Source organism: Nelusetta ayraudi, unplaced genomic scaffold (assembly GCF_046127955.1).
Source record: "Nelusetta ayraudi isolate G7.1 ecotype Tasmania unplaced genomic scaffold, CSIRO-AGI_Nayr_v1 ptg000026l, whole genome shotgun sequence".
Lineage (NCBI taxonomy): Eukaryota > Metazoa > Chordata > Actinopteri > Tetraodontiformes > Monacanthidae > Nelusetta > Nelusetta ayraudi.
The window spans coordinates 3,977,512-4,000,077 of NW_027466076.1; the positions used below are offsets into that span (position 1 = coordinate 3,977,512).

Below are 22,566 nucleotides of genomic sequence, written 5' to 3' on the forward strand. Positions count from 1 at the left end.
GAAGAGCAGTGATTGGATGAAAGCCGCTAGGTCGTTACATGACGTCATCAGCCAAAGTGTATTTTCGGTCTAATATGTGCGTATCTGAGAGGAATAACGCCGTGGGAGGGACAAATAAATGTGGTTGATAAGTTTTTTGTTTTTTTAAATCAAATTGCGAGAAAGAGGAAAGAGTTGGTTTTGATTAGAACTTTATTTAAAGGTGTTGATGAAGTTTGAAATACAAAAACAGTTGATTTATTTATTTTTGCTTCGCACATGCGCAATTCATTAATTTCCAGACGAATCGAGTGGGCATCTGCTCTGCTACCCCAACCAGTACCCCTGGCTGCAGTCATGTAGGCGGAGCTAAACGCTTAACCCCGTCCATATTAAATCGCACCCAGTGGCCGGACACTGACCGGTGGTGGTGGGGGCGACCAGGCAGCACATTGGCCAGATGGCCCATTAAAATATTATTATTAAATATATTTTCTTTAAAGCAACATCAGAAACATTTTGGTGAAGGCCATGTGTTACATTTGTACTTTGTAATAGTTAAAAAATAAAAAAAAAAAAAAAAAATTGAACACCAATTTAAGGTCAAAGTTCCTTTTTTTTTTCTTTCTTTAATTAAAATTAATTTAAGTGACTGATCCCTCTGTTGACTTACATGCAGTGTTTTCTATTTGGCTTCTGTTTGACCAGATTTGGTAAACTGATGAAAACCATCGGTGGAGGAAAGGTGTCTCAGCAGGGGGAGTTTATTGTTGACGTTTGACAGAAGAAGCCAAAAGCCTTTCACACTTCTCATGCATTATGTGCACAAAATGACAGGAAATGAATTAAAAACCGGTAAACGCATAACACACTCCTTGATCCTGGCAGTTGTTCACACTTCAGCATCATCAGACTCAGTCAACATTGTTGGATTGTTGGCTTCTTTCATTTGGAAGAAACATACAAAAAAAAAAAGAAAAAAAAAGAAGCTGTTTTTGGCGGGAATGTAATATAGCACAACGACACACAACATATTTGTCAGTGAGTCAAATTATGTCGAGTGATAATAGCCACCGCAACACTTTGTAAGTACACACTTTTTACCAGTTAGTAACATGTTGGTAAACACCTGATGAACCATTCAGAACGCATTGATCCTGCAGTGATACAAACTACAGATCATCTGTAAGCAGTTACTTTTGTTCATTGATTTCAGGTCCGGGTGGGGTGGGTTAACCCGAACCCATCACTCATAATATAATAATCAATAAACAAATAACAATCCCGCTTTACAAATCAATTTAACAGAGACATCAATAACTACAAAAAGTGTGTATTTATTATACAGTGTTACTTACCAACGGTAACTTCCTGCAAGTAGGACTTGTGTGTAACAGGTACAGGCTGTAGTGTGACCTCTGTCAAATAATGCAATGGTCGTAAGGGAGCAGAGAAGCGAGCGAGGTTGATTCATGCGCACGTTGATCTGCAAAAAGTGACTTTTCCACACAAAACTTTTACCTTCATTGCGTCTGGCACAAAAGGCGGCAGCGTCACTTGGTGCACTTTGCCCAAATAGAAAATGTTTCACTGAGAATACTTTTACTTTTATATACATCAAATAAGGCATACATGTTTGCATACATTAAAACAGACTTTAAAAAACAAACAAACAAACAAACAAACAAACACCAACAACAAAAGACAACTTAGAAAAAGAGGAGATTTTAAACGTGCACTATTGCTGAACTCAGTGGTTCAATCTCACAACATCAACGGCTGTAGTGGAGTTCTTTTACTTCGATTCTTGGCTCACCGCTGGAAGGTGTCTCTGGGTGGGAAGCAGCGTTGTCCAGGTTGTTGTCCAGGCGAATGCTGCTCCCACTTCTTCAGATGTTCAGTGCAAACATCACGAGGTGAGCAAAAACAGCCCTCTATGGGGTCCGACGGATGGTTTCTCCCAGGGCAGGAGCTAATTAAGGGGTCCTTAAATACTTCTTACAACCGTCCATACTGACTCATCATCAGATGTAAAGAGTTAATAAAAAAAGAACCACCGGCGACGCCACCGACTCATGAGTCCATGTCCTTCATGGATGAAGTCCTTCCTCCCACACTGGACTTTTGAACAGTTTCGCCTCCGACCTACCGCACGTGAACACCATCACGCCCCATGATGATGATGATGATGATGATGATGATGATGATGATGATGATGACGATGATGATGATGATGATGACGCAGTGACTGGGTTAGGAGTTGTCTTGCATCTCTTTGGCCCTGGTCAGGATGGTGTGGACATCTGAAATAGGGTAATCCTACAAGCAGCAGCAGCAACAACAGGTCAACATCCCTTCATGTTAGTTGGTTCTGATGATGAATGCAGCTAGCGAGCACTGTCAAACTTGCATAATCAAAATAGAACAAACAGTCTTACCTGCAGCAACCTCATATTGACAGTGAAGTCTCCGGCCAGAAGATTATCTCGGATGAGTCTTTGGAAAGAGAGGAACAGGAGAAACCATAATTTATCATGAAACACACACACCACCACACCACACACACACCACACACAACACACACAACACACACAACACACACAACACACAACACACACACACACACACACACACACACACACACACACACACACACACACAGCTTACACACAGCTTACACGAGCATCGCGCAGCAGACCACGATGAGAAAGTGGAACCTGTCCTGGTCAGAGAACAGCGAGTCCCAGATGCGGATGACGTCCGGCAGGAGGAACTCCTGAGACAGCAGCAAGGTGAGCCAGCGGAATGTGAAGTACTGCGGTTTGATGTTCTGCTCCTCCTGCCACAAACACAAAACACTCACTGTTGTCATCGTCGGCTCCGTTTTTTGGAGGTGCAAATGTGGCTTCTCTCGCCCACTGAGACACAAAAAAAACTGTTGTGAAAAACTGTCATGGAAATGCAGCTTCTGAGAGAGAGAGAAATAAAGAGAGAGAGAGAGAGAGAGAGCGAGAGAAAGAAAGAGAGAGGGAGAGAGAGAGAGAGAGAGAGGGAGAGAGAGAGAAAGAGAAAGAGAGAGAGACCATGACTTTACCAGCTTCAGGTAGAGCTCCAGGTCTCTGTCTTTCAGCATGGAGTAGACGCTCTCCATCTTGTAGGTGATGCCACACTGGGAGTCGTCCAGGCTCTTGATGAAGTTGTCTCTGTTCTCCGACATCAGGTTGGTGAAGCAGAAGAACGTGTCGGCTTCTGCGTGTTCTGGACGACGACGGCGGAGGAAAAAAAACGTCACACAAACCATCGCTCTTTGTTCTGATTCCACTGAACAGAAACTCCGACCCACCTTTCCACTGGCTGTTTGGGTCCGTGGCAAACGTGTAGTAAATGGGTCCGACGATCTCGTTCATGCCCTGCACGTAGGCTATGCCCGGGTTGAGTTTGGCGTAGATGAACAGGATGCGCTCCACCACCTCCCAGTGGGCCTCCCTCCCACTGGGAAGCACCTCGTACTCATTGGATGGATACAAGTTGAGCGACTTCCCCGGTGAGCTGACCTGGAGAACAGGTGCAGAACGTGGCTGTTGTGGCTCTCTTGGTAATGTGGAAATGTTTGGCTTTATAGAGACGCAGTAGATTTGAAATCAACCGGCCATGAGCGCTACATGTCTTAGTGTGGAAGAGTTGGAGATCTTAAAGAAGAAACAGCCACATCAAGTGGTTATATTTTAGATTGCAGCCTCCTACACTCTCCCTCCCCCTCTCCTGTGGACTACAGTGGCCTGCGAGCACAAACCCAGACACATCGCTCACCTTCTTCTCCTTCTTCTTTGTGACCTTTTATTGGGTCATCATAGATTTTGGATAGTAAGAAATGTATTGGGACCTTCATTTGAATAGCAGACCATTTAATTATACCAGCACATCATGTTTGGAACTGAATTCAAAATTTGAAATTGCCTCAGTTTTTCCGACACAATGTAAATTGTATTCCTCTGCACTTTCTTTGGAAAACCAGAGCAACTTGGAATCGCGGAGCTTTCCGAGTGCCTGTTTCTCAGTGGAAAACCCTGCAGATGTTCAAGCTGCAGCCGCCAGACTTACATTGGTGACTCCGCTGCGGTTGCGATTGACGGTTTGCGCCTTCAAGGTGGTTTGTTCAACTCGTCGCCGCAGCGTCTCGTAGTCGTTCTGAGGATCCAGGATGAGTTGGCACGGATACTCGGTGGGCCGCTGGAAAAAAGCCATGTCCGGGTAGAGCCGCCTGCAAAGACCGGCGCGCAGAGCACTCTGGCTGAAGAGAGTTTCTGACACGACAACGAACAGCTGTAGGAATGAGGACGTTCCTGTGGAATTACGCACCTGACGTCCTTGTCAATCTGAAGCAGAATTTCATTGTCTTTGAAGTAGGTGTTCCACCTGCTGTCAGGATTGGGATTTAGAGGCTGGGAAAAAAAAGAAGAGAAAATGAGGTCCATTACAGAACACAGTGATTTAAGCGCGCATTGACACAAAGCACCTCGGTCATTGTCAACTTGAGATTTATTTGAGGCAGAAGTTTTGGATGCGTTGTTATGATGCTAAGATGGAGGAGAGAACGACCACCGCAGACTTTATGCCAACAGAATTTCTCTTCTGCAAGCAAAATAATTCTTTAATAAATAATAATTAAAATATATATATATTTTTTAAGTCTAATTGGAAAACGGTCACAGATGTGAAAAGGCAGCGTTCAAAGGTCCTCTGCCGTCTTTTTGCCGAGCTGCATTTTCTGGGAATTGCCCAACAAGCATGAAGACATTGTGTGTATGCTGCATACACACAATGCATTACTATGTCAGGAGTGATGCCAACAATTCCGGGCCAGTCTGTATTCCAAATTCTGCCAATTTCGCTGTCTGTCTGGCTTGCAGAAAATGAACACGCTGGAAATGTAAACAGCAATGGAGTTTTTTTTTAAGCATAATTCAATGAACACACGTGGTGGAATTTCTCAGTGCGACAGCTGCTTTTTCACATGCACTCCTAGCCTGCAAATGTCCTGGAATGCAGGGTTGAATTCGGCTGTGGCCAAACACAGACGGGCGACTCACGTGGTCTTCCATTGTTACGTCCTCTCTGGAAAGGCCCAGGTTGGCTTTTGCGATTCCAGGCTGGATGATCATTTCCTTCAGGAACTGGGAGTACACCTCCCTGTAAGAGACGCACGGCAAAAGGCACGGACGTATTTAACTGTGGTGCACTTCAACAGACCTCTCCTGTTAGGACTTATGGCCAATAAGTGAGGTCAAACAAGACTGCCGAGTCAGGACAAGATTTTGCAACGAGCAAGCTGGCAACACGAGGAGCGATTATTGATTTCCAATGGCTCAGTTTGTGTCCACTCACCTTTGCTTTTTGAGGAACGACTCCCACAGTGTCTGATCGAGAGGTAGATAATTGAGGAGAATCTGAGGAGAAGCATCGAGCAGGAGAGTAAACGCAAAAAATCCACAAAGTCAACGACGTAAACTCCCAGGCCACTATATACATATACACTGCATATGTATTATACACACATATACATCACTAACTGTGATATCCGTGAGGGTTTCACAACAAACAACTATGCAAGATTTTCCAGGTATCAGTTTTTTTGTTCCAAAACAAACATTATTTTTATGACGTTGTTTGGGCAACTTGTTTAAATGACAGAGCCGACGAAGCAGCATGCGAGCAACGGGAAAGACTGCAAAAACACACACAACAAAACAAATGACGCAAAAAAGAAAAAAAAAACCCTGTGTAATAATCCAGGTCCACAGGATGTTTGCCAAAGGTTTGTATGTACGAGGACGTGGCTTTAAGATCTCGTGTCGATAGAGAGAAAAAAAAAAAAAAGAACAAAATAAAAGCGTCGGACCCTTAATGAAATAATAATTTAAAAAAAAAACATTTTAAACTTACTTTCCAGCAAAGTGCCCTGATGCCTCCTTCAAAGGGGACTCCTGTTAAACAGAGGCGAGGGTTTATCACACACAAAGCAGCAGAACAGAAGCATCTTGACGACGTCAAAGATTGAAATTACCATTGAAGCACAGCTCCCTCAGTGTCTTTAGATTAATGCTTTCTTCACTTAAAGCTACTTTAAATTCTTGTATCCTGAAAAAAAAGCAAACATTTACCAAACATTTGAAAAGACATCCTCTACAGATGACATTTGATAAATGGAGCAAAGAGCAAACCGTGTACATTTATCATGTAACAGTGCATTATTTTACTGCCTTTATTCCACTGAAAGATACCATCCCAACATTCATGAAATGTATTTCTGTTAAAACACAGAAAGCTGCCACTTACTACATATAATTTCCACATTTCAGGTTGGCAATAATAACTTTGTTTGAAATTTAACACGATGCAAAAATCATTAGCCTTAGTTGTGCATAAATTACAAAATGTGTGGCGATATATGGCGTTAACAGATTGTCACAAGCAGTGAAGCCCAAAAAAATAAGTCAAACCAATCGCTGTTTCTGAGTATGAATAAAGGTGCAGTCTGGTAAAACAAAACAAAACAAAGCACAATTTTTCTTCAGATGCATGAAATAATTTTACTCAAAACGCACGAGACTACTATCAATCGTTTGCCAGTTTGGGGAAGAAAAAACAACTCTCCTATTCGTTTCCACCCTTTGTGCTGTCAGCAACGTGACGTTTGCATTGCAAACGCAGGTCGATGGTTTATTGAAGTGTCAGCTGATATGCTAACATGCTAAGGGGTAGCAAAGGCACAAAATAAAACCATGAAGTTCCAAAGTATGCTCGCTAACTTGCAAAAACGCCCCGGAAGCTCACTAGTTATTTAGATAAATGCATGTCCTGTAAGTGCAAGAACATTCGTTAAAGTATGCGAGCTGTGTCTTTCCCACAACTTGTCACAGAACAAACTTAGCTTCTCGCCCCGTTAGCTCAGCTGATGTTGCCGCTAGCTTAACGCGGAAGTTATCGCCAATTATTATTATTATTATTTTTTTACCCGTTAACGTGCAACAACGCGATTAAAGTACGAATCATTTTTAGAACCGCAGTTCACAATCGCGGTAACCCTCATCCTGACATAAGTGCAACGATTAAATGCGAGTCTCACCTGTTTCTGTACGCAGTAGCCATGTCTGTGCAAGATGCTGTTGTTCAACTTCCCAAAAAAGGAACGATTCGCCAAACGGAAGTTCCCGTTTCACTTCCGGCTTCTCAGGACGATTTTCACAATAACATACAGCCGGTTTGTACCGCAGTTAAGGGGGTCTGACAGCAAATGTTTTTTTTTTGTTTTTTTTGTAGTGCGTGTTTGTTTTCTAACCCTAATGTGACAGATTGTTTTTTTTCTAAACGAAACTAAACTAAACTAAACAAAACTGTCATATATTAAACTGACTGTGGCTGAGGCTTAAATGAAACTAATAAGCGTAAAGTGACCAAACTTCACGTGATGGGCGAAATGTAGTTTGTTACAAGAACGCACACGCGCACTGATTTCTTCTCGCGATACTCCAGAGCGACACAAGCCAAATTAACACACAAACTCCAACATATAGATAAATAAATAAAATGTCAGTATTAGAGTTGTACATGAACTCTAATTAATAGGTGAGTGCTGAGAGCGATAATACTCTAACTAACTGACTAACCGACTAACTAACTGATGAGTGTTGCAATAATACGTGATAACATTCTACAACTTTTTTTTGTTGATTTGATTGACATATCCATGATGACAAGAATTCCAAAATGAAAAGACTCGACCATACTACACATCTGGCAAAGGAGGGGAAGGAAGGAAAAGAAGGACGAGGCGACGGGGAGGAAGGGGAGGAGTAGTCCGAGTAGTAGGAGGAGCTTGTTTGTTGACATCGGGCGAAAAGGCAAAGCAAATGAGTGAAGACTGGTAGATAAAACCGCTGTCCCCTCGCTGTCATCGAGACGTACAGCCTTGGCCAAGGCTAAGGTAGAGCACCGCCTGCCGAACTCCGCACTCCAACATCGCTGACCCTGCGCTCACACCCTGCATTTCCTTCCTCACTCAAAAGCACAGCTAGCGCTAGCTCCAGCACATGCTAAGTGAGCTAACTTCATAGCCTGGAAAGTCATCGTTAGCCAGGAGCTAACTGTGATGCTGAAATGCACACAGTGACATCGTATCAACGAGTTCAGGCTTCACTTTTGAGTAACAGTCGGTGCTTTTGAGCGTGTGTGCTTTGCGTGATCGAGTAGACGACAAGTCGTCGTCTGTCAGTCCGCGTTGTAGCTTTTTTTTTGATGTGTCTGCTGTTAAAGTGAAAGGTTCACCAGTGTAGCTTGTTAGCTCAGCGTAGTATCAGCACAGTGCAGTTACCACTGGACTCAATTGCAAGCTCAAATAACGACTGACTGTGGTTTAAAGAGCTTTAGGTCTCAGTCTGATTTGATTCAATAGTAAAATATGATTTGACATTGATACAGGGAAAAGTGTATGTGTGAATTAACTTAGCAAAATACAGTGATTCTGTCTTCTGATTATTTAATAAATAATTTGTGGAGTACTTGCACTGGCGTGGAACAAAGTGACCAAAACACATTGTTCATTCACTACAGTATATATATATATATTTTAAAACAAGCTCAAATTGAACACTAAAACAATATTGTGTTGTTATGTATTTATTATTGTTGAGGTTTTTTTTTGGTCTATTAAAAAAAAAAAAAAAAAAAAAAGTGCCTGTACATTTAAATACAATCCTTTCCCCCCCCCAAAAAAAGAAAATTCACACAGTGACTAAATAGTGTTTATAACAATAAAACTGTCAGCGCCCTCATTTAAAGAAATGACACAAAAATGTCTTTATTTTGAAACTTTTTTGCTTTTTAATGAGACAACTTGAGGACTGAGCAAAACTAACTTCATAACCTGGAAAGTCATCGTTAGCCAGGACCTAAGTGTTTCTGAAATGCACACAGTGACATCGCATGAATGAGTTCAGGTTTCACCTTTGAGTGTCAGTCGGTGCTGTGTCTTATCGCTGTGTTAAATGACAGTGTGGACGGTACACTTTACACAAGATGGACTAAATAATCAGCAGCAGAACCAGTAGAAAAAAATATTATTGTTATGTCATATAATTGTAATCTGAACGTGACTTTATTTGTGTATTTTTCCTAAATTCACGCACGTTTGTTTCACTTTCATTTCGTCCTCGCAGTCTGCAGGAATTAATCCTGACTCCAACACTCTTGTGATTCCACCCACTAGCAGTCCCTCGCAAACACAACTTGTGACCCTTTCTCCTGTGTTTTCAAGGTTCCCTTGATTTCGCCCGTCTTTCATCTGGAGCCGGAGCAGCATGGCTACCATGGCAGCCAAAGCAGGAGACAACCCCGACAGCCTCATGACTCTCACCACAGTCTTCTGCTTGAGGAACCTCAGGACGACTGTGTGCTACCCGGGCTTTGGTAACAAGCTGTGCCTGCGCCCAGACATCTTCCTTCCAAGTGAAATATGTGACAAACTAGTCAACAAGTGCGTAACAGGAGATCGTTTCTATTTAAATCAACCCGTGACGTCGCAGAGTTTTGTGAACGCAGAGGCTTTGGTTCATTTTTATTTATTTTTATTTTTTATTTATTTTTTACAGATATATGGAGTTGGTCCACACAGACAGCAACTTCAAACCAGAGGAAAGCTTCTTCCAACTGTTCTCGGATCCTCTCAGCACCAGGCTGACCCGGGTTCAGCTCAAAGAAGATTTTGTATGTGACAGAGATCTGGAGGCCATAAGAAAACAAGTAAGATTTTCAATGATTCCAGGGAGAAAGAATCAAGGCTACGCAAACGACTGCTGCTTGAATGGTGCATCTCAGCTTAGCAAAAAGTATCCATATATTCCAGTGCATAAGTAATTACATATGCATGTGTGCGCAATAACATAAACGCATGCACGGTGATTGGAAGTCCTATTGCTGAGATCTATTTAGGTTTCGCAGTCATCCACATCTTTGTTTTCAAAAACATAAACACTCTTCTGAGTTGATGATGAGCTTTTTAACCAGACAACTCAGACGCAGCCCCATAGTCTGACGCTGCCACCAGCACACTTCCTTCATGTTGGGATGGTGCATTTCTTTGTGATGTGCGACATTTGTAGTTTTCCCAAATCAAAACTCTTTTCACACACAGAGAGTTGTGTGTCAGAGTTGCTTCAGTAGGTCTGCCAATAACCCACCTTTGTTGTTCCTGCACAATCCAACAAAGGCGGCTCATTGACTTGCCTGCGCTTTTTTTTTTCTTCTCGCACAGAGAGCTGTCTTCCATTTTTTGACAGTGTCTGTGGTCCTGTGTATAAGAAAAGGAAAACCATGGTCCACACACACACTAAAAAAAAAAAAAAAACCCTATTGAAAGTCTCTTTGCCTGTGATGTTTTCAGCCAAAGCTCTTTTTTTTAGGGACAGAAGGTTGTTGTTGTTTATATTTTGCCTTGATGTATTGATGATTAATTCTACAATGGCAGAGCTTGAAACCAGAGGGCATGAGCCAGACTGGTTGGTTCTAGAGCTGCCTGTTGTGCCAATGTGTTTGTTTGTTATTAAAACTGAATTTCTGGCTGGGCAGACCGGACAGAGGGAAGAGAAAGAGGGGAATATTGGTGAGAGGCACGGCGGCAGGGAGGGAAAGACGGCAAAAACAAGCAAAACCGGCCATAAATGACCAGACATAAAAACATAATGCATTGTCAGTAACACACAGTCATGAATGGGACAGTAGGAAGTCACAGTAATGTATATTTTACTCAAAATCTCAGGGCAGATAATTCAATAATTGTGTTTTTTGGGTTGAAAAATGCCACCACCAAAAATAGAATTTGTACTCTCGTCAAAATTGCACCGTCCAGAATAGAAATTTAGCTCTGCAACATTCCAAATGGCTTTTGGCCTGAAGGTGGCTTCACTGTCACCCCTCCCCCACTTGCCACTCATGTTGTTTCTCCCTCTTTGCGTCGCACATGCTGCTTTTCTCCAAAGGCCATAAAATAGCTGCGCTGTTCAGGTGCTGCACACACACTCCTGGTAGACTCAAGTGAAATATCTCAAACATTACAACATTGGACAACCTTTTTTACCTTTGTACAATTGTGAATGGAATGAAATAAGACGTACGGTGTGTCGGGGACTTCCTGTTATGTGTATGGCTGTGTAGGCAGAGTCACCTCCCTGATATTTTTGTCTTCTGTGTCTCCCCAGGATCTGATTGAGCTTCACCTCACCTACTGCAACAGCCTCTCGTCCCGCAGCTTGAAAACGCTGACCTGCTTCCGTGAGACTTTAGTGTCTCTTTGTCTTTTTGGCTGCAGTGGCATCTTTTACCGCAAGGGCGGTGCCCCACTGGCTTGCAACGAAGACACAGAGGACGAGGACGACGACAGCCCTGTGTCGAGACAAGCGCTAGAAACAGATTTTAACTTCCAGGGGTTTAACCGCCTGAGGTTGCTTAACTTGGGAGGGCTGCCGGACGAGGCGGATGTCGAGAACCTTCTCAAACCTCTCAAGTCCCTCACCTCCATAGATCTTTCCAATGTACATTTGCTACGAACGGCTTTCCTCACCCAGTGGAAAGACAGACTGGCGTCTCTCGTCCTCTTCAACGTGGACCTGTCTGACGAGGTGGTCAACACCGTGGTGGAGATGACCAATCTGAGGTGAGGCTGACATGGAAGAAGACAGATTAAGGGGATGGATTTCATTTTCATTCATTGTACAAAACTTTGTGAGGAAAAGGGGTTGAAGAAAAAAAAAAAAAAACTTGACATTTTTTTCCAAGAATGTTTTAACCAGTAAGAATTGGTAAAATAATAATTCTAACTAATAATAAAAGAAAAAAATAAATAAACACAAGCCTTCAATCACTGCGACACTCAATAGCCACGTTTCTTACCAGAGAGTTGTCAACACTGTCTCTGCGTCGCCTCGCAATTGTCCTGTATCACACTGAAGTAACCAAGACTCAAAACACTTCGAGACCGACTCAGACAGTCTGCCTTTTTATTTTTGCCCATGCATGTTTGATGACATATTTGTAATCCCATTAATGAAATGAATTACCAGACGAACTCTCAATCTTTCCAGACATCTCGATGTGTCACGAGAGAGCCGGCGAGCCTCAAAGTTTAAGATGACCAGAAAGATCTTGACCTCCATTGTACAGCGTCTGGTCAATCTGGTGTCCCTCGACATCTCGGGCCACACAATGCTCGACAACTGCACAGTTCCGCACTTTGAAGAAGCGATGGGTCGTCCAAGGTGGGTGACAACGCCCAAGTGCGTGCTTTCAGATAAACGACAACGTTTTAATCAAGTTGTTTTTTTCCTCTTTCAGCGTTGAACCTTGCAAGAGCAGCATCTATCCCTTCCAGGAGCTGAAGAGGCCCCTGCAGTTTCTGGGTTTATATGACACCACCCTCTGTAATGTGACGCATATCCCTGCTTATAAGGTACTGGTCATATAAAGGGTCCATATATACAGTATACTGTGTACATTTGAATTATGGTATATTATTGGAACGCACCCTCTGGTCCTCCTTCTTAGCAAGCTGTGTTTTGTGTTCGACTTCTGTATATTTAATTGAATTTCTGCTTTGGGCTGCTATAGGTGAGCGGGTCCAAGAACGAAGACCAGGTCCTGAATGCCATTGAGGCTTACACAGAGTTCCGCCCTGAGCTTGCCCATAGAGCCATCAATCAACTGTTTGACATTGCGAGGATACAACACTGCAGCCAGCTGCTTCGAGCTTTGCAGGTATGATGACTTTAGCTATTAAGGTTTGGATAAAGGACTGAATTTTATGCTTTTGATATCTTGTATTGGGATGCTGCATAAAAGTTTCGTTAGCACGGTCTTAGAAAGCGCGTTCATTCATTCTGTGGTGTCTACATTTGTACAACATCAAGGTGCTAGCGCTGTATTAGTTACCGCGAGTGGACAAAACACGACTATGGCAGACTTTTCTAATATTGTGCAGTCCTATTCTAATGCCACTCCAACAAATATTGTCTTTTTCCAGCTGGTCATTGCAGCCTTAAAGTGCCATAAATATGACAAAAGCATCCAAGTGACGGGAAGTGCCGCTCTATACTACCTAACCAACACAGAGTACCGCAGCGACCAGAGTGTGCGGTTGCGCAGAGAGGTCATTCAAGTGGTCCTTAACGGAATGGAACATTATCAGGAAGTCACTGTAAGTGTGCACCACGCATCCTGATGAGCTCGTTCTTTACCTTCTGCCTCTTGTGTGCATTTCAGTAGAGGGAGAGGATCAACGGAAATATGTTTGATCCTGGAAACGTTTTGGAAACCTACGTTGATCGCCATTTATTGTGAATCTGTCTCTTGGACAAATTCAATAGCTTGTTGTTGTTGTTGTTGTTTGTTTTTTAGAAGCTAAAAGTCTCCTTCTCACAGGTCCAGCGGAACTGCTGCTTGACTCTCTGCAACTTCAGCATTCCTGAAGAGCTGGAGTTTCAGTACAGCCGGGTCAACCAGCTGCTGCTGAAAATCCTGGAGCCGGCCAGACAGGATGAGTCCATCCAGAGGATCGCTGTGCACCTCTGCAACGCTTTAGTCTGTCAGGTGGACAATCATCACAAGGAAGCTGTGGGAAAGATGGGCTTTGTCAAGGTAAATATCAGCTATCATTTAGTTGCATTAATTATGTCTATTCAACAAGCTCAACACGTAATTACATTTGCAAATGCATGCACTGGAACATGCATGCGTTCCGTTCAGGCTGTGGTAAACCTCAAGAAGGCCCTTCTAGTTGGACTTCAGTCTTAGATGATGAGTCACGTCAGGGCCAGGACAGATATTCTGGGATTGCTGTGCAAACACTATGGTTGCCGGATCATTCCAGCTGGATATCTAATCAAAGTTTCTTTTCCGCTTCCCTCTTGATAGACAATGTTGAATTTAATTCAGAAGAAACTCCAGGACAGGATGGTAAGTCTTTTCCCCGTTGCTCTATTTATAGCAATCTGATATCTCCATGATGAAGTGGAGCATTTCTTTTTCTTGGTTGGCATACATTAAAAAAAATGAATAAAAAAAATACATAAATGGCTGCAATAATGGTTGTTTTTCATATGAGAATCCTCAGTCATGGAGTTGTAAATCTTCCCCAGTGTGACCAGGTGATGGAGTTTTCCTGGAGCGCCTTGTGGAACATCACCGATGAGACGCCTGATAACTGTCAGATGTTCCTCAACTGTCGAGGCATGAGCCTGTTCTTGGAGTGCCTGCAGGTGAGGCTACTATTACTCACGCCATTAGCGAGTTTTTGTTTTTTTTTTCCTTATCATGAAGTCGTGACCCAAATTTATTCCACAAAAATAAAAACGCTCGTCCACTTTCTATTGGGTCTTGTCAAGGAATTATTGAACTTATTGAATTGAATTGTGTTTCCTACTAAATTCATAAAGGCTCTGTGGTGCAATTCCGGCTCCTCAATCATCGTACGTGTACAATCTTATTCCTCAGGAGTTTCCAGACAAGCAGGAGCTTCACCGCAACATGTTGGGGCTTTTAGGAAACGTTGCCGAGGTCAAAGCGCTGAGGCCACAGCTGCTCACTCCACAGTTCGTCACGGTCTTCAGGTGGGAGGACTTCTCCATCTAGGCCGAAAAAAAAAACAAAAAAAAAAAAGAAGGTCAATTTGATTGTGTTATAATTACGCCGGTCCTCTTAACATTTGTCTCCTGTACTGCTGTGACAGCAACCTACTGGACAGCAAGGCGGACGGGATCGAGGTGTCCTACAACGCGTGCGGCGTGCTCTCGCACATCATGTTTGACGGGCCGGAGGTTTGGCTGGTGGAGGAGCCGCGCAGGGACACGGTGATGGACAAGATGTGGAATGCCATCCAGAGTTGGGACGTGAGCTCGCAGCGCAACATCAATTACAGGTGAGTAACCTGTTCTCACTTCCACAGTCAAAATATATACAAGTGCTACCCCGGAGGTTGCTGTATTTCTGCACGTATTACTTGATATTCTAATTTTTCGGGTACTACCTGTTTAGCAGCAATTATAAAAAATGTATTTAATGTGTGCGAGATTCTGTCCGGTCGGCATCGATCCCTCGACCGTCCTTTCATGGTGCCGCTGGGCTCAGCTGCAGGGTCTTCACAGCCCTCCTTCCTTGTTGTGGTTTGATGCTCTCAGGTCCTTCGAACCCATCCTGCGACTGTTGCCTCAGGGCATCTCACCTGTCAGCCAGCACTGGGCCACGTGGGCCCTCTACAACCTGGTGTCCGTTTACCGTAAGCACCTTCAGGCTTTTTAAACATTTACAGTTAACTTTGTGAGCGTCACATGCAGTAAGTGCACACACACGTTTCAGCTAGAACAATAATAATCTGGTACGGATTCCTGGATGTGTCGAATTTTGATGTTTGGCATAGACCGATGTTGCAAAACTCATTTTTCAGCATTGGGAAGGTTACTTTGCAAATGTAATTGATTACAATTACAAGTTACCCCATTGAAGATGTAACAGTAGTAACATTTCATCACATTTTGATGACTTTTCTATATTTTGCATAAATGTTCTCTACTGTTTAGACCTCACAGTGTTAAACCTCCAGTATCCAGTGTTTGCCAGACCTCACAGAACAAAGTAACTGGCATTGAATTACAGCACTTTTGCAGTAATCCAACTGACCAAGCTTGTTTTTTTTTGTTTTTTTTGCATTTGTTTTTGTGGTGTGCAGCGAGCAAGTATTGTCCCTTGCTGATCAAAGAGGGAGGACTCAGCCTTCTGGAGAAGGTCTTGGAACTGGACAGCTCGCATCCAGAAACCAAGGACATGGCCAGGTAAGCAGCAGCTGCTCCGCTCACACACACTCAGCAGGCCTAGTGGAGAAACCAGCAGGGCGTTCACAGTGGAATCCAGAATGTGGTGAACCTGAAAATCATTGAAGAAAGAGAACGACTGTAAAACCTGCTTGATGGAACGATTATTGAAACAACTCTGAAAAACAGATGAAATGCAGCTATTTTAAAACCCACCTTCCCATTGATATCATTTTCTTCAAGTTCGGCGAAGCATAGTTTGTCCACGCCTGCGTTCGATCATTTCGTGGTGTCAACCTGTGGAACTCTTCCTGGCTTTGCAGCAAAGTGATGCAGCAGTGCGAGAGCTTCAAGGAACTCCCCATGGACACCAACCACGGCCAGGAGGCCAACTACGGACAGAGGGGCTGACGCCCAGGCGGGGGGGGCGCCAACGCGGTGAACGAGCATCCCAGCCGGAGGAGGGCCTCCTCTTCCTCTTCCTCCTCCTCTTCCTCCTCCTCATCATCATCATCATCATGTTTGTGACACAAGGTTCAACTGTGTGCATTATTCTTATCATTCTTCTTTGCTAGAGCAGAAACTGTGGCACACCGAGCGAGACTTGATAGCAGCAGTTTGGACGAGACAAAAAAAGAAAAAAAGAAAACCTTAATACACAGCACTTAGAATCGAGAGGTGGTGTGTCGTTGTTTTTTTGTTTTTGTTTTCCCGGTGAGAGTGGCTTCTCTTTGCTGCACATGAACAACACATCTCTTCAAATAGGACCGTGGGGTTTAGAAGACTGTTAATTCTTGCCGTGCGTGCGTGCGTGTGTGTGTGCGTGCGTGTGCGTGCGCAAGACGGATAGGACAAAGAGACTGGGGGGAGGGGGGGCGGGGGGCGGAGTAAAAATAGTGGAGCCGTTCTTGGAGAATGGAAAAATGAAAGTCCCGCCCTGGTTCTGGCCGGTCGGACTGCGGTCGCCGTCGAACCCGAAGCCCTGATTGAACTGAACCGATGTCCTGCGCTGCGTCACACCGCCGAGCTGCCCCACACGTGCGCCCTAAATATTAGCCACCGTGGTCGTAGGGTGCAGTACCCTCAGTAGGCAGACGGGGGGGGGTCGGGGGGGGGGGAGCCAGCGAGTCCCCTGCGGCGCCACCCTCATGGACTTCCTCTTGTTATATATGTAAATATTTCTGTTTGTTTCACAGTTTTGGCCGCGTGTCTGTTTTATACTATCACTGTAAACACTCAATCTATTATTTCTATTTATGTTGCGACGTCGCTGGTTTGAGCCGAGCGTACCAGAGGTCCAGCCGTCACCTCAGACACTCGCGCTCGGGTCTGGGGGGTTCTGGAGGTTGTTCTTTTTTTAGATTGAAGCACGGCTGCTGCGCTCCTTTCGCCCCGGCGCTTTAAGCCGATCCGATGTTTTCCACTCTAAGCGGTTTCCATTATGCTACATCCGCACTGTAGCGCTGACCTTTAATACGACGCCCAGCACCTTTGTGAGGAAGTGGCGCAGTGATTGTGAGTCACACCGTGTGACCCAACGTTGGTGCTGGAGCTCAGTCGTGTGCCGACTCCTAATCGAATCAAGCTACTCGCTCCAATTACTGTGACATCCGAAGAAAAGAAGTTCGGCGATCGACAGACTTTTCTGTTTCCTCAGAGGATTGAACTCCAATCAGGCCGTTTGAATTCATCACTCGTTCATTCCCTCTTCTTTGTCTTGCCTGGTGCCCATGTTTCCAAGCTCCACGTGATTTCCCGCGTTTTGTTCAACATGTTGCGTTGATGCATCTTCCACATGTCAATGATTCAGGCTTGTGGCAGCCTTTGCCTTTAGCTGCTGTGCAGGGTTTAAACGGATGTACGGAAGAGGATCAGGGCCACAAGAAGAGAAAAAATTCAGATAGAATTTTTTTTTTTCAAGTTTCCAATTGGAGAATAAAGTTGACGTAAAAAAAAAAAAAAAGAGGGAATTTCTTGAATAAAAACGAAATTTTGCAATTAATGTCAACGTGAAGTCAAAATGTTGCAAATAAAGTGGGACGGCTCTGAGCGCAAGTCGAGTGGAGTACTTCAGTTTTCGGCAGTTTCCTGATTCCTGTGGCTGAACCTTGAGGGATACACCTGCGTCGACTCAATTTATGAAATTTCTACTTTATTCACAAAATTTCGTCTTTTTTTTTTTTTTTTACGTCAACCTTTTTCACAAAACTGTGACTTTATTCACGAAATTTCAACTTAAAACCTCAAAATGAAAACAAATAAAAAAATATCCCTCGTAATATTGCAACATTACTGTCATTATTTTTTCTCTTCTCGCGGCCACAGTTCACAAAACTCTTTCACGCTTTCCCAAATGGATGCCTGCCTACCACATGGCACAATAAAGATGTAACCTACCATAATCTTTGGGGTAGCTGTCTTTAATAAGAAGGGTCAACAGTTGTTCATTTTTTTTCTTTTTAAACAAACAAACCCTAATTTCATAAGTACCTGTGTTTTTTCTTCTGTTGCTCTGGCAGTAGTTCTGTGCTCAGGATCCACCATATAAGCTTTACCTTTTACTGGAGACACTTCTAGCGGCTTTAAGGTAATATTCACATTGCGACCAAGGTTAATCGGTCTGAAACGACTTTACTCGCATTACAATTTCTTTATACTGACCTTTTGTCAGTTGCGCAAAAAGTGTCATTGTAAGTTTGTGTTAAAAGCTGCTGCTTACCACATTGGTGTCACGGTCCAGATCCCATTGGTTTATAATTTATAGAAACTTCCAGAGAAGAGAGATGGCATTGAATGATCATCAACCTATTTCCATTACTCTAAATGTCAGTGCCACAATATCCCCCCGCCAACCCTGTTCTTTTTTTTTTTTTTTTTAACCCACTGCATTTCTGCTAGCACACTGTAGTCGAGGAATACTAACTGGAATTGACTGTGCTGTTCAACACAAGTGAACTCTTTCCCTACACTGCTGAGTGACGTCATTCAATAGGTGGTGACGACAGCCAGTGCTGGGAACACACACACACACACACACACATACACTGATGAGTCATTAACTTGGTTTTCATTGCAGTTCAAGGATTGTGCTCCATTTGCACCAGTTGTGTCGTATCTACCTGCTGACTTGACTTTACCCCCCCCCCCCCGGTTCTCATGTACAGTTTGGTCTTGGTGTGGTTTAAGGAACGGCCATCCTTCAGTGAGCTCTGTGCTCTTACGGTGTCCCAGTAAGCAGCGGTGCATCTGGAACTGTGTGTGTGTGTGTGTGTGGGGGGGGGGGTGTCATATTTTATTAAAAAAAAAAAAAAAAAAAAAGTTCTCTTTCTTCTTCAAAACCACAGCATGAGAACGTAAAGTGGTGGCTCACCTGGACATCGTGGGTGAGCCACCAGTTCAGTTCTACTATTGTTTGAAGCTGAAATAAAAACCAATGGACTTCAGTGGCGGCGGCAGGTAGTGACTGCTGACTGACCATTCACTATAAAGCTAAATAAAGAGTAAAAAAAAAAAAAAAAAAAAAAAAGAGTAAAAGCTAAGAGGAAGCACAGCCTCGGAGAACTGCTGTGTCACAAACACTCACCGAGTGTAGTTGCAGAATGTGTATGAAGTGTGTTGCCACTGTCACTGATTCTTTTGTTACTGCTACGTGTAATCTAAAAACCAGTGAAGAATATCTGATCCCTATTATAGAACGACAGGTTGTTTTTTTTTCTAATCTAAAAAGTAGCAGGCCATGAGTGTAAATATATGAATTGAGCAATAAAGATGGAGTGCTAAAAACGTGTCCAAGCCGTGTGTTTCCTGCAGGGTTTTCGTTCATTCATTCGTTCATCTTCCATACCCGCTTCCTCCCGAGCTCAGGGTGCACGGGGCTCTGCTGGGGCCTCTCCCAGCTGTCTTAGGGCGAAGGCAGGGCGACACCCTGGACGAGCCGCCAGTTCATCGCAGGGCCACATAGAGACCAACAACCATTCACACTCACGTGCACACCTACGGACAATTTAAAGCGTTCAATTGACCTCACGTGCGTGTTTTTTGGAGTGTGGGAGGAAGCCGGAGAACCCGGAGGGAACCCACGTAGAACATGCAAACTCCACAAAGAAAGGTCCCAGGCCCGGAATCGAACCCACGACCGTCTTGCTGTGAGGCGGCAGCGCTGACCACTGCGCCACCGTGCTAGGAGTTCTCCTGGGGTGCCGAGCATCTGAACACTCTCAGGGCAGCATATCACGGCATATGTAGTAAACAGGCTTTCATGTCAATTGAAAACGAACAGAAGCAAAGTTACAACAAAATCTGTCTTTGAAGGGATTTCGCTCTTCATTGAAATGACTTGAGTTGATATCCTGCCATTATCATCATGATGGCCCTCAGTGCATTAGCTCAAGGACGACCACTATCGTCGCAATGGAGCTTTCAGGACCCCCACCGCCTCAGCCACACAAGGGGGGGAACGGGTCAGCCTCATGGGAAGGGGATCTAGAAGCTGAGCCTTGCATTTGAGACGCGCGCCTCGAGCATCGTTCCTGTTCTATTTGGCGCGAGCGACTGCCGTGCGAGTGTCGGCCAAGAGGTGGCAGCGTTGCTGCACCTACACGCCTGCAGTCGGAAGTGATGGGCAGACAGAACCTGGTTCTGTGCCTGCAATCTTTAATTAGTCGCGAGTCAACAGAAAGATGAAAAGGGGAGGGGGGGGGGGGCGACGTCCTGTTGCGTTTGCTCTGCGATCCCTGAAGATCACCGTGTTGGCAGGGAAGTGTTTCTGTCCCGCTGAAATGGCACACGCGACCCAAAAAATGATTATATATTTATGTATTTTATATACATACATGTAGTATACATACACATATGGCCGAGCTCATATCAGCAAAAGGGAAGGACAAGCAGCACATCATAGGCTCACTGAGGTTGAACCTGGTTCCAGCCACTGAACGCCGCCTTCATCACCTTCAGTCTGCTGCAGGGTTGAAACCCCCCCGCCCATCACAAAGCACCCATAGATACATGAAGACAGTAGAGAAACGGGGGAGACTTTTCATTCTGCAGCTGTGTTGCTGATATACGGGGGGGAGAGAGAGAGCGAGAGAGAGAGAGAGCGAGCTCTGCTGCATGTCACGCAGCTAATCAGCATTTGGGCAGGAAATTAGCCTGACGTTCGGTCCGGCACAATCGCTGACATACTTTATTCATGTGTTTCATTCTGAGCAATCATAAAGAAGACCGAGCGGGGAGACGGAGCAGAACAGCTGTTCGCTCGGCCTCTTTTCAATAAAAAAAAATCAAGCAGATTTCGGGTTTACGCCCCGTTTGGATCCACTGGCATCGTTCCAACGTCGATCATTCTCGGCTTGTTGTTCAGGTGATGTTGGATTGACCTTTTTTTTTTTTTTTTTTTAACTTTCATTTACATGGTAAATAGAAATCACACAAGCTGCTGTCGGACTCAATAAGGTTACAATGTCTTGTAAGGCACAAGTGTGGTTTCGCAGCATACAGAAGCAGAAAGGAGGAAAACTTGGGAGAGGGAGAGCCGGAGGCAGAAGATCCACACTGATCTTCAAGCAGCGGTGCTAAAAGCATCGACTGGCGATAAAAAAACATTAGCAATCGCTAGCTATATTAGCCCCTAACCAGCATAATAGCCAGCTATCGCCAGTGTTATCTGGCAATAAAAAGCAGCTAACAGCGGCCATTATCGCTGGGCCAATCTGTGGCTAAAATGCAAAAACGCTCTTTTATGTGTTTGTCTGCAATGGGAAGAGCGATCCGTCGATTAGGACGTCCGCTTCATTTGTGTGCGACTGGAGTGCAAAGCTCTCCGTCCTCTCTCTTCAGTTCTCCGATGTGTCGTCTGTGAAGGTTCCCAGTCATCCAGGTCATCTTGAGGTAGAAGGGTTGAGTTGGGGCAACTGGGCTTGTTTTAGTGATCTTGAAGACGTTTCGCCCTCTCATCCAAGGGGTTTCTTCAGTTCCGAGACATTACCTGGTCCAGACCGAGACCAAGACATTACCCGGTACAGACCGAGACCGAGACCTTAACCGGTCCAGACCGAGACCAAGACAAGGCCCAGTAAAAATGCCTTTGAGTCCAAGACGTGACTGGGACCCTTAATGAGACCGAGACCACTCTCCAGTGCTACAACACTAGGGGTTGGGACTTAGCATAGCGTGACGTATAAATATAGGTTGTGTAATTTCCATCGGGAAAGCAACAATGAGCAATATGAATATAAAAGGTTCCACTGCATTTCAGTGACAGTAAATAACCATTTGCTTCTAGCATGTGGTTCCTTTGAGGAAGCACCCAACCCTGGACTGTCGATACCAAGTTGGCAGTGCAAGACGGTGACCACCTGTGAGCACCGCTCTTGCTATCTGTACCCACTAAAGAGGCATTTTACGTGTAGGAAAACCAAACCACATTCACTTTACTGTAATTATTCCCTTGCACAACCATTTTGATGAATAGCATACTAAGCGTTTGCCAATAAATCCTATTTTCTTTCTTTTCTTCCAACACTGCACCTTCAGGATTGTTTTTTTTGGCCTGGGAGCAGCGGTAGCTCCGCTCGTTGTTCCCAGCTGGGCGTGGGGGTCGGGGTTTGGCAGGAGTTCCCGGTCCTCTTTCTAATCCCGATTCATTTTCTGATGACTTGGTCGTCTATAGAAGGAGAAGACGATGGGGGGGTTGGAGCTCTGGCTCTTCTCTGGCGTGTGGAGGAAGCGGAGAAGC

General features: G+C 44.4%; 2 protein-coding genes across 2 annotated transcripts; one reads left to right on the forward strand and one right to left on the reverse strand.

Annotated features, from left to right (window-relative positions):
- Window positions 1-214: 214 nt before the first annotated feature.
- On the reverse strand, window positions 215-7,198 carry tbc1d13 (TBC1 domain family, member 13). Its single transcript, XM_076029175.1, has 12 exons — window positions 7,106-7,198; window positions 6,044-6,117; window positions 5,923-5,963; window positions 5,365-5,426; window positions 5,070-5,169; window positions 4,339-4,421; window positions 4,081-4,240; window positions 3,323-3,533; window positions 3,074-3,237; window positions 2,658-2,818; window positions 2,418-2,475; window positions 215-2,298 (listed from the first exon to the last, which is right to left on the reverse strand). Exons 1-12 carry the CDS (start codon window positions 7,126-7,128, stop codon window positions 2,233-2,235), a joined length of 1,203 nt encoding a protein of 400 aa, XP_075885290.1. The 5' UTR covers window positions 7,129-7,198; the 3' UTR covers window positions 215-2,232.
- Window positions 7,199-7,826: 628 nt separating this feature from the next.
- Window positions 7,827-19,617, forward strand: zer1 (zyg-11 related, cell cycle regulator). Its single transcript, XM_076029176.1, has 16 exons — window positions 7,827-7,963; window positions 9,293-9,511; window positions 9,627-9,777; window positions 11,232-11,686; window positions 12,114-12,287; window positions 12,364-12,478; window positions 12,637-12,783; window positions 13,049-13,222; window positions 13,447-13,662; window positions 13,939-13,980; window positions 14,163-14,282; window positions 14,518-14,633; window positions 14,753-14,941; window positions 15,201-15,298; window positions 15,749-15,851; window positions 16,154-19,617. The coding sequence occupies exons 2-16, from the start codon at window positions 9,336-9,338 to the stop codon at window positions 16,239-16,241; spliced, it is 2,364 nt and encodes a 787-aa protein (XP_075885291.1). The 5' UTR covers window positions 7,827-7,963; window positions 9,293-9,335; the 3' UTR covers window positions 16,242-19,617.
- Window positions 19,618-22,566: the final 2,949 nt, after the last annotated feature.

What these genes read in the sequence shown, in the direction of transcription:
- tbc1d13 (XM_076029175.1), bottom strand. Translation starts at nt 7,128, where the DNA reads ATGGCTACTGCGTACAGAAACAG. An exon ending in GCTACTGCGTACAGAAACAG is followed by an intron (nt 6,118 to 7,105) that starts GTGAGACTCGCA and finishes CTTTTTTTTCAG; the next exon opens with GATACAAGAATTTAAAGTAG. An exon ending in GAGGGAGCTGTGCTTCAATG is followed by an intron (nt 5,964 to 6,043) that starts GTAATTTCAATC and finishes TCTGTTTAACAG; the next exon opens with GAGTCCCCTTTGAAGGAGGC.
- zer1 (XM_076029176.1), top strand. Translation starts at nt 9,336, where the DNA reads ATGGCTACCATGGCAGCCAAAGCAGGAGACAACCCCGACAGCCTCATG. An exon ending in CGCATATCCCTGCTTATAAG is followed by an intron (nt 12,479 to 12,636) that starts GTACTGGTCATA and finishes GGGCTGCTATAG; the next exon opens with GTGAGCGGGTCCAAGAACGA. An exon ending in AGAAACTCCAGGACAGGATG is followed by an intron (nt 13,981 to 14,162) that starts GTAAGTCTTTTC and finishes AATCTTCCCCAG; the next exon opens with TGTGACCAGGTGATGGAGTT.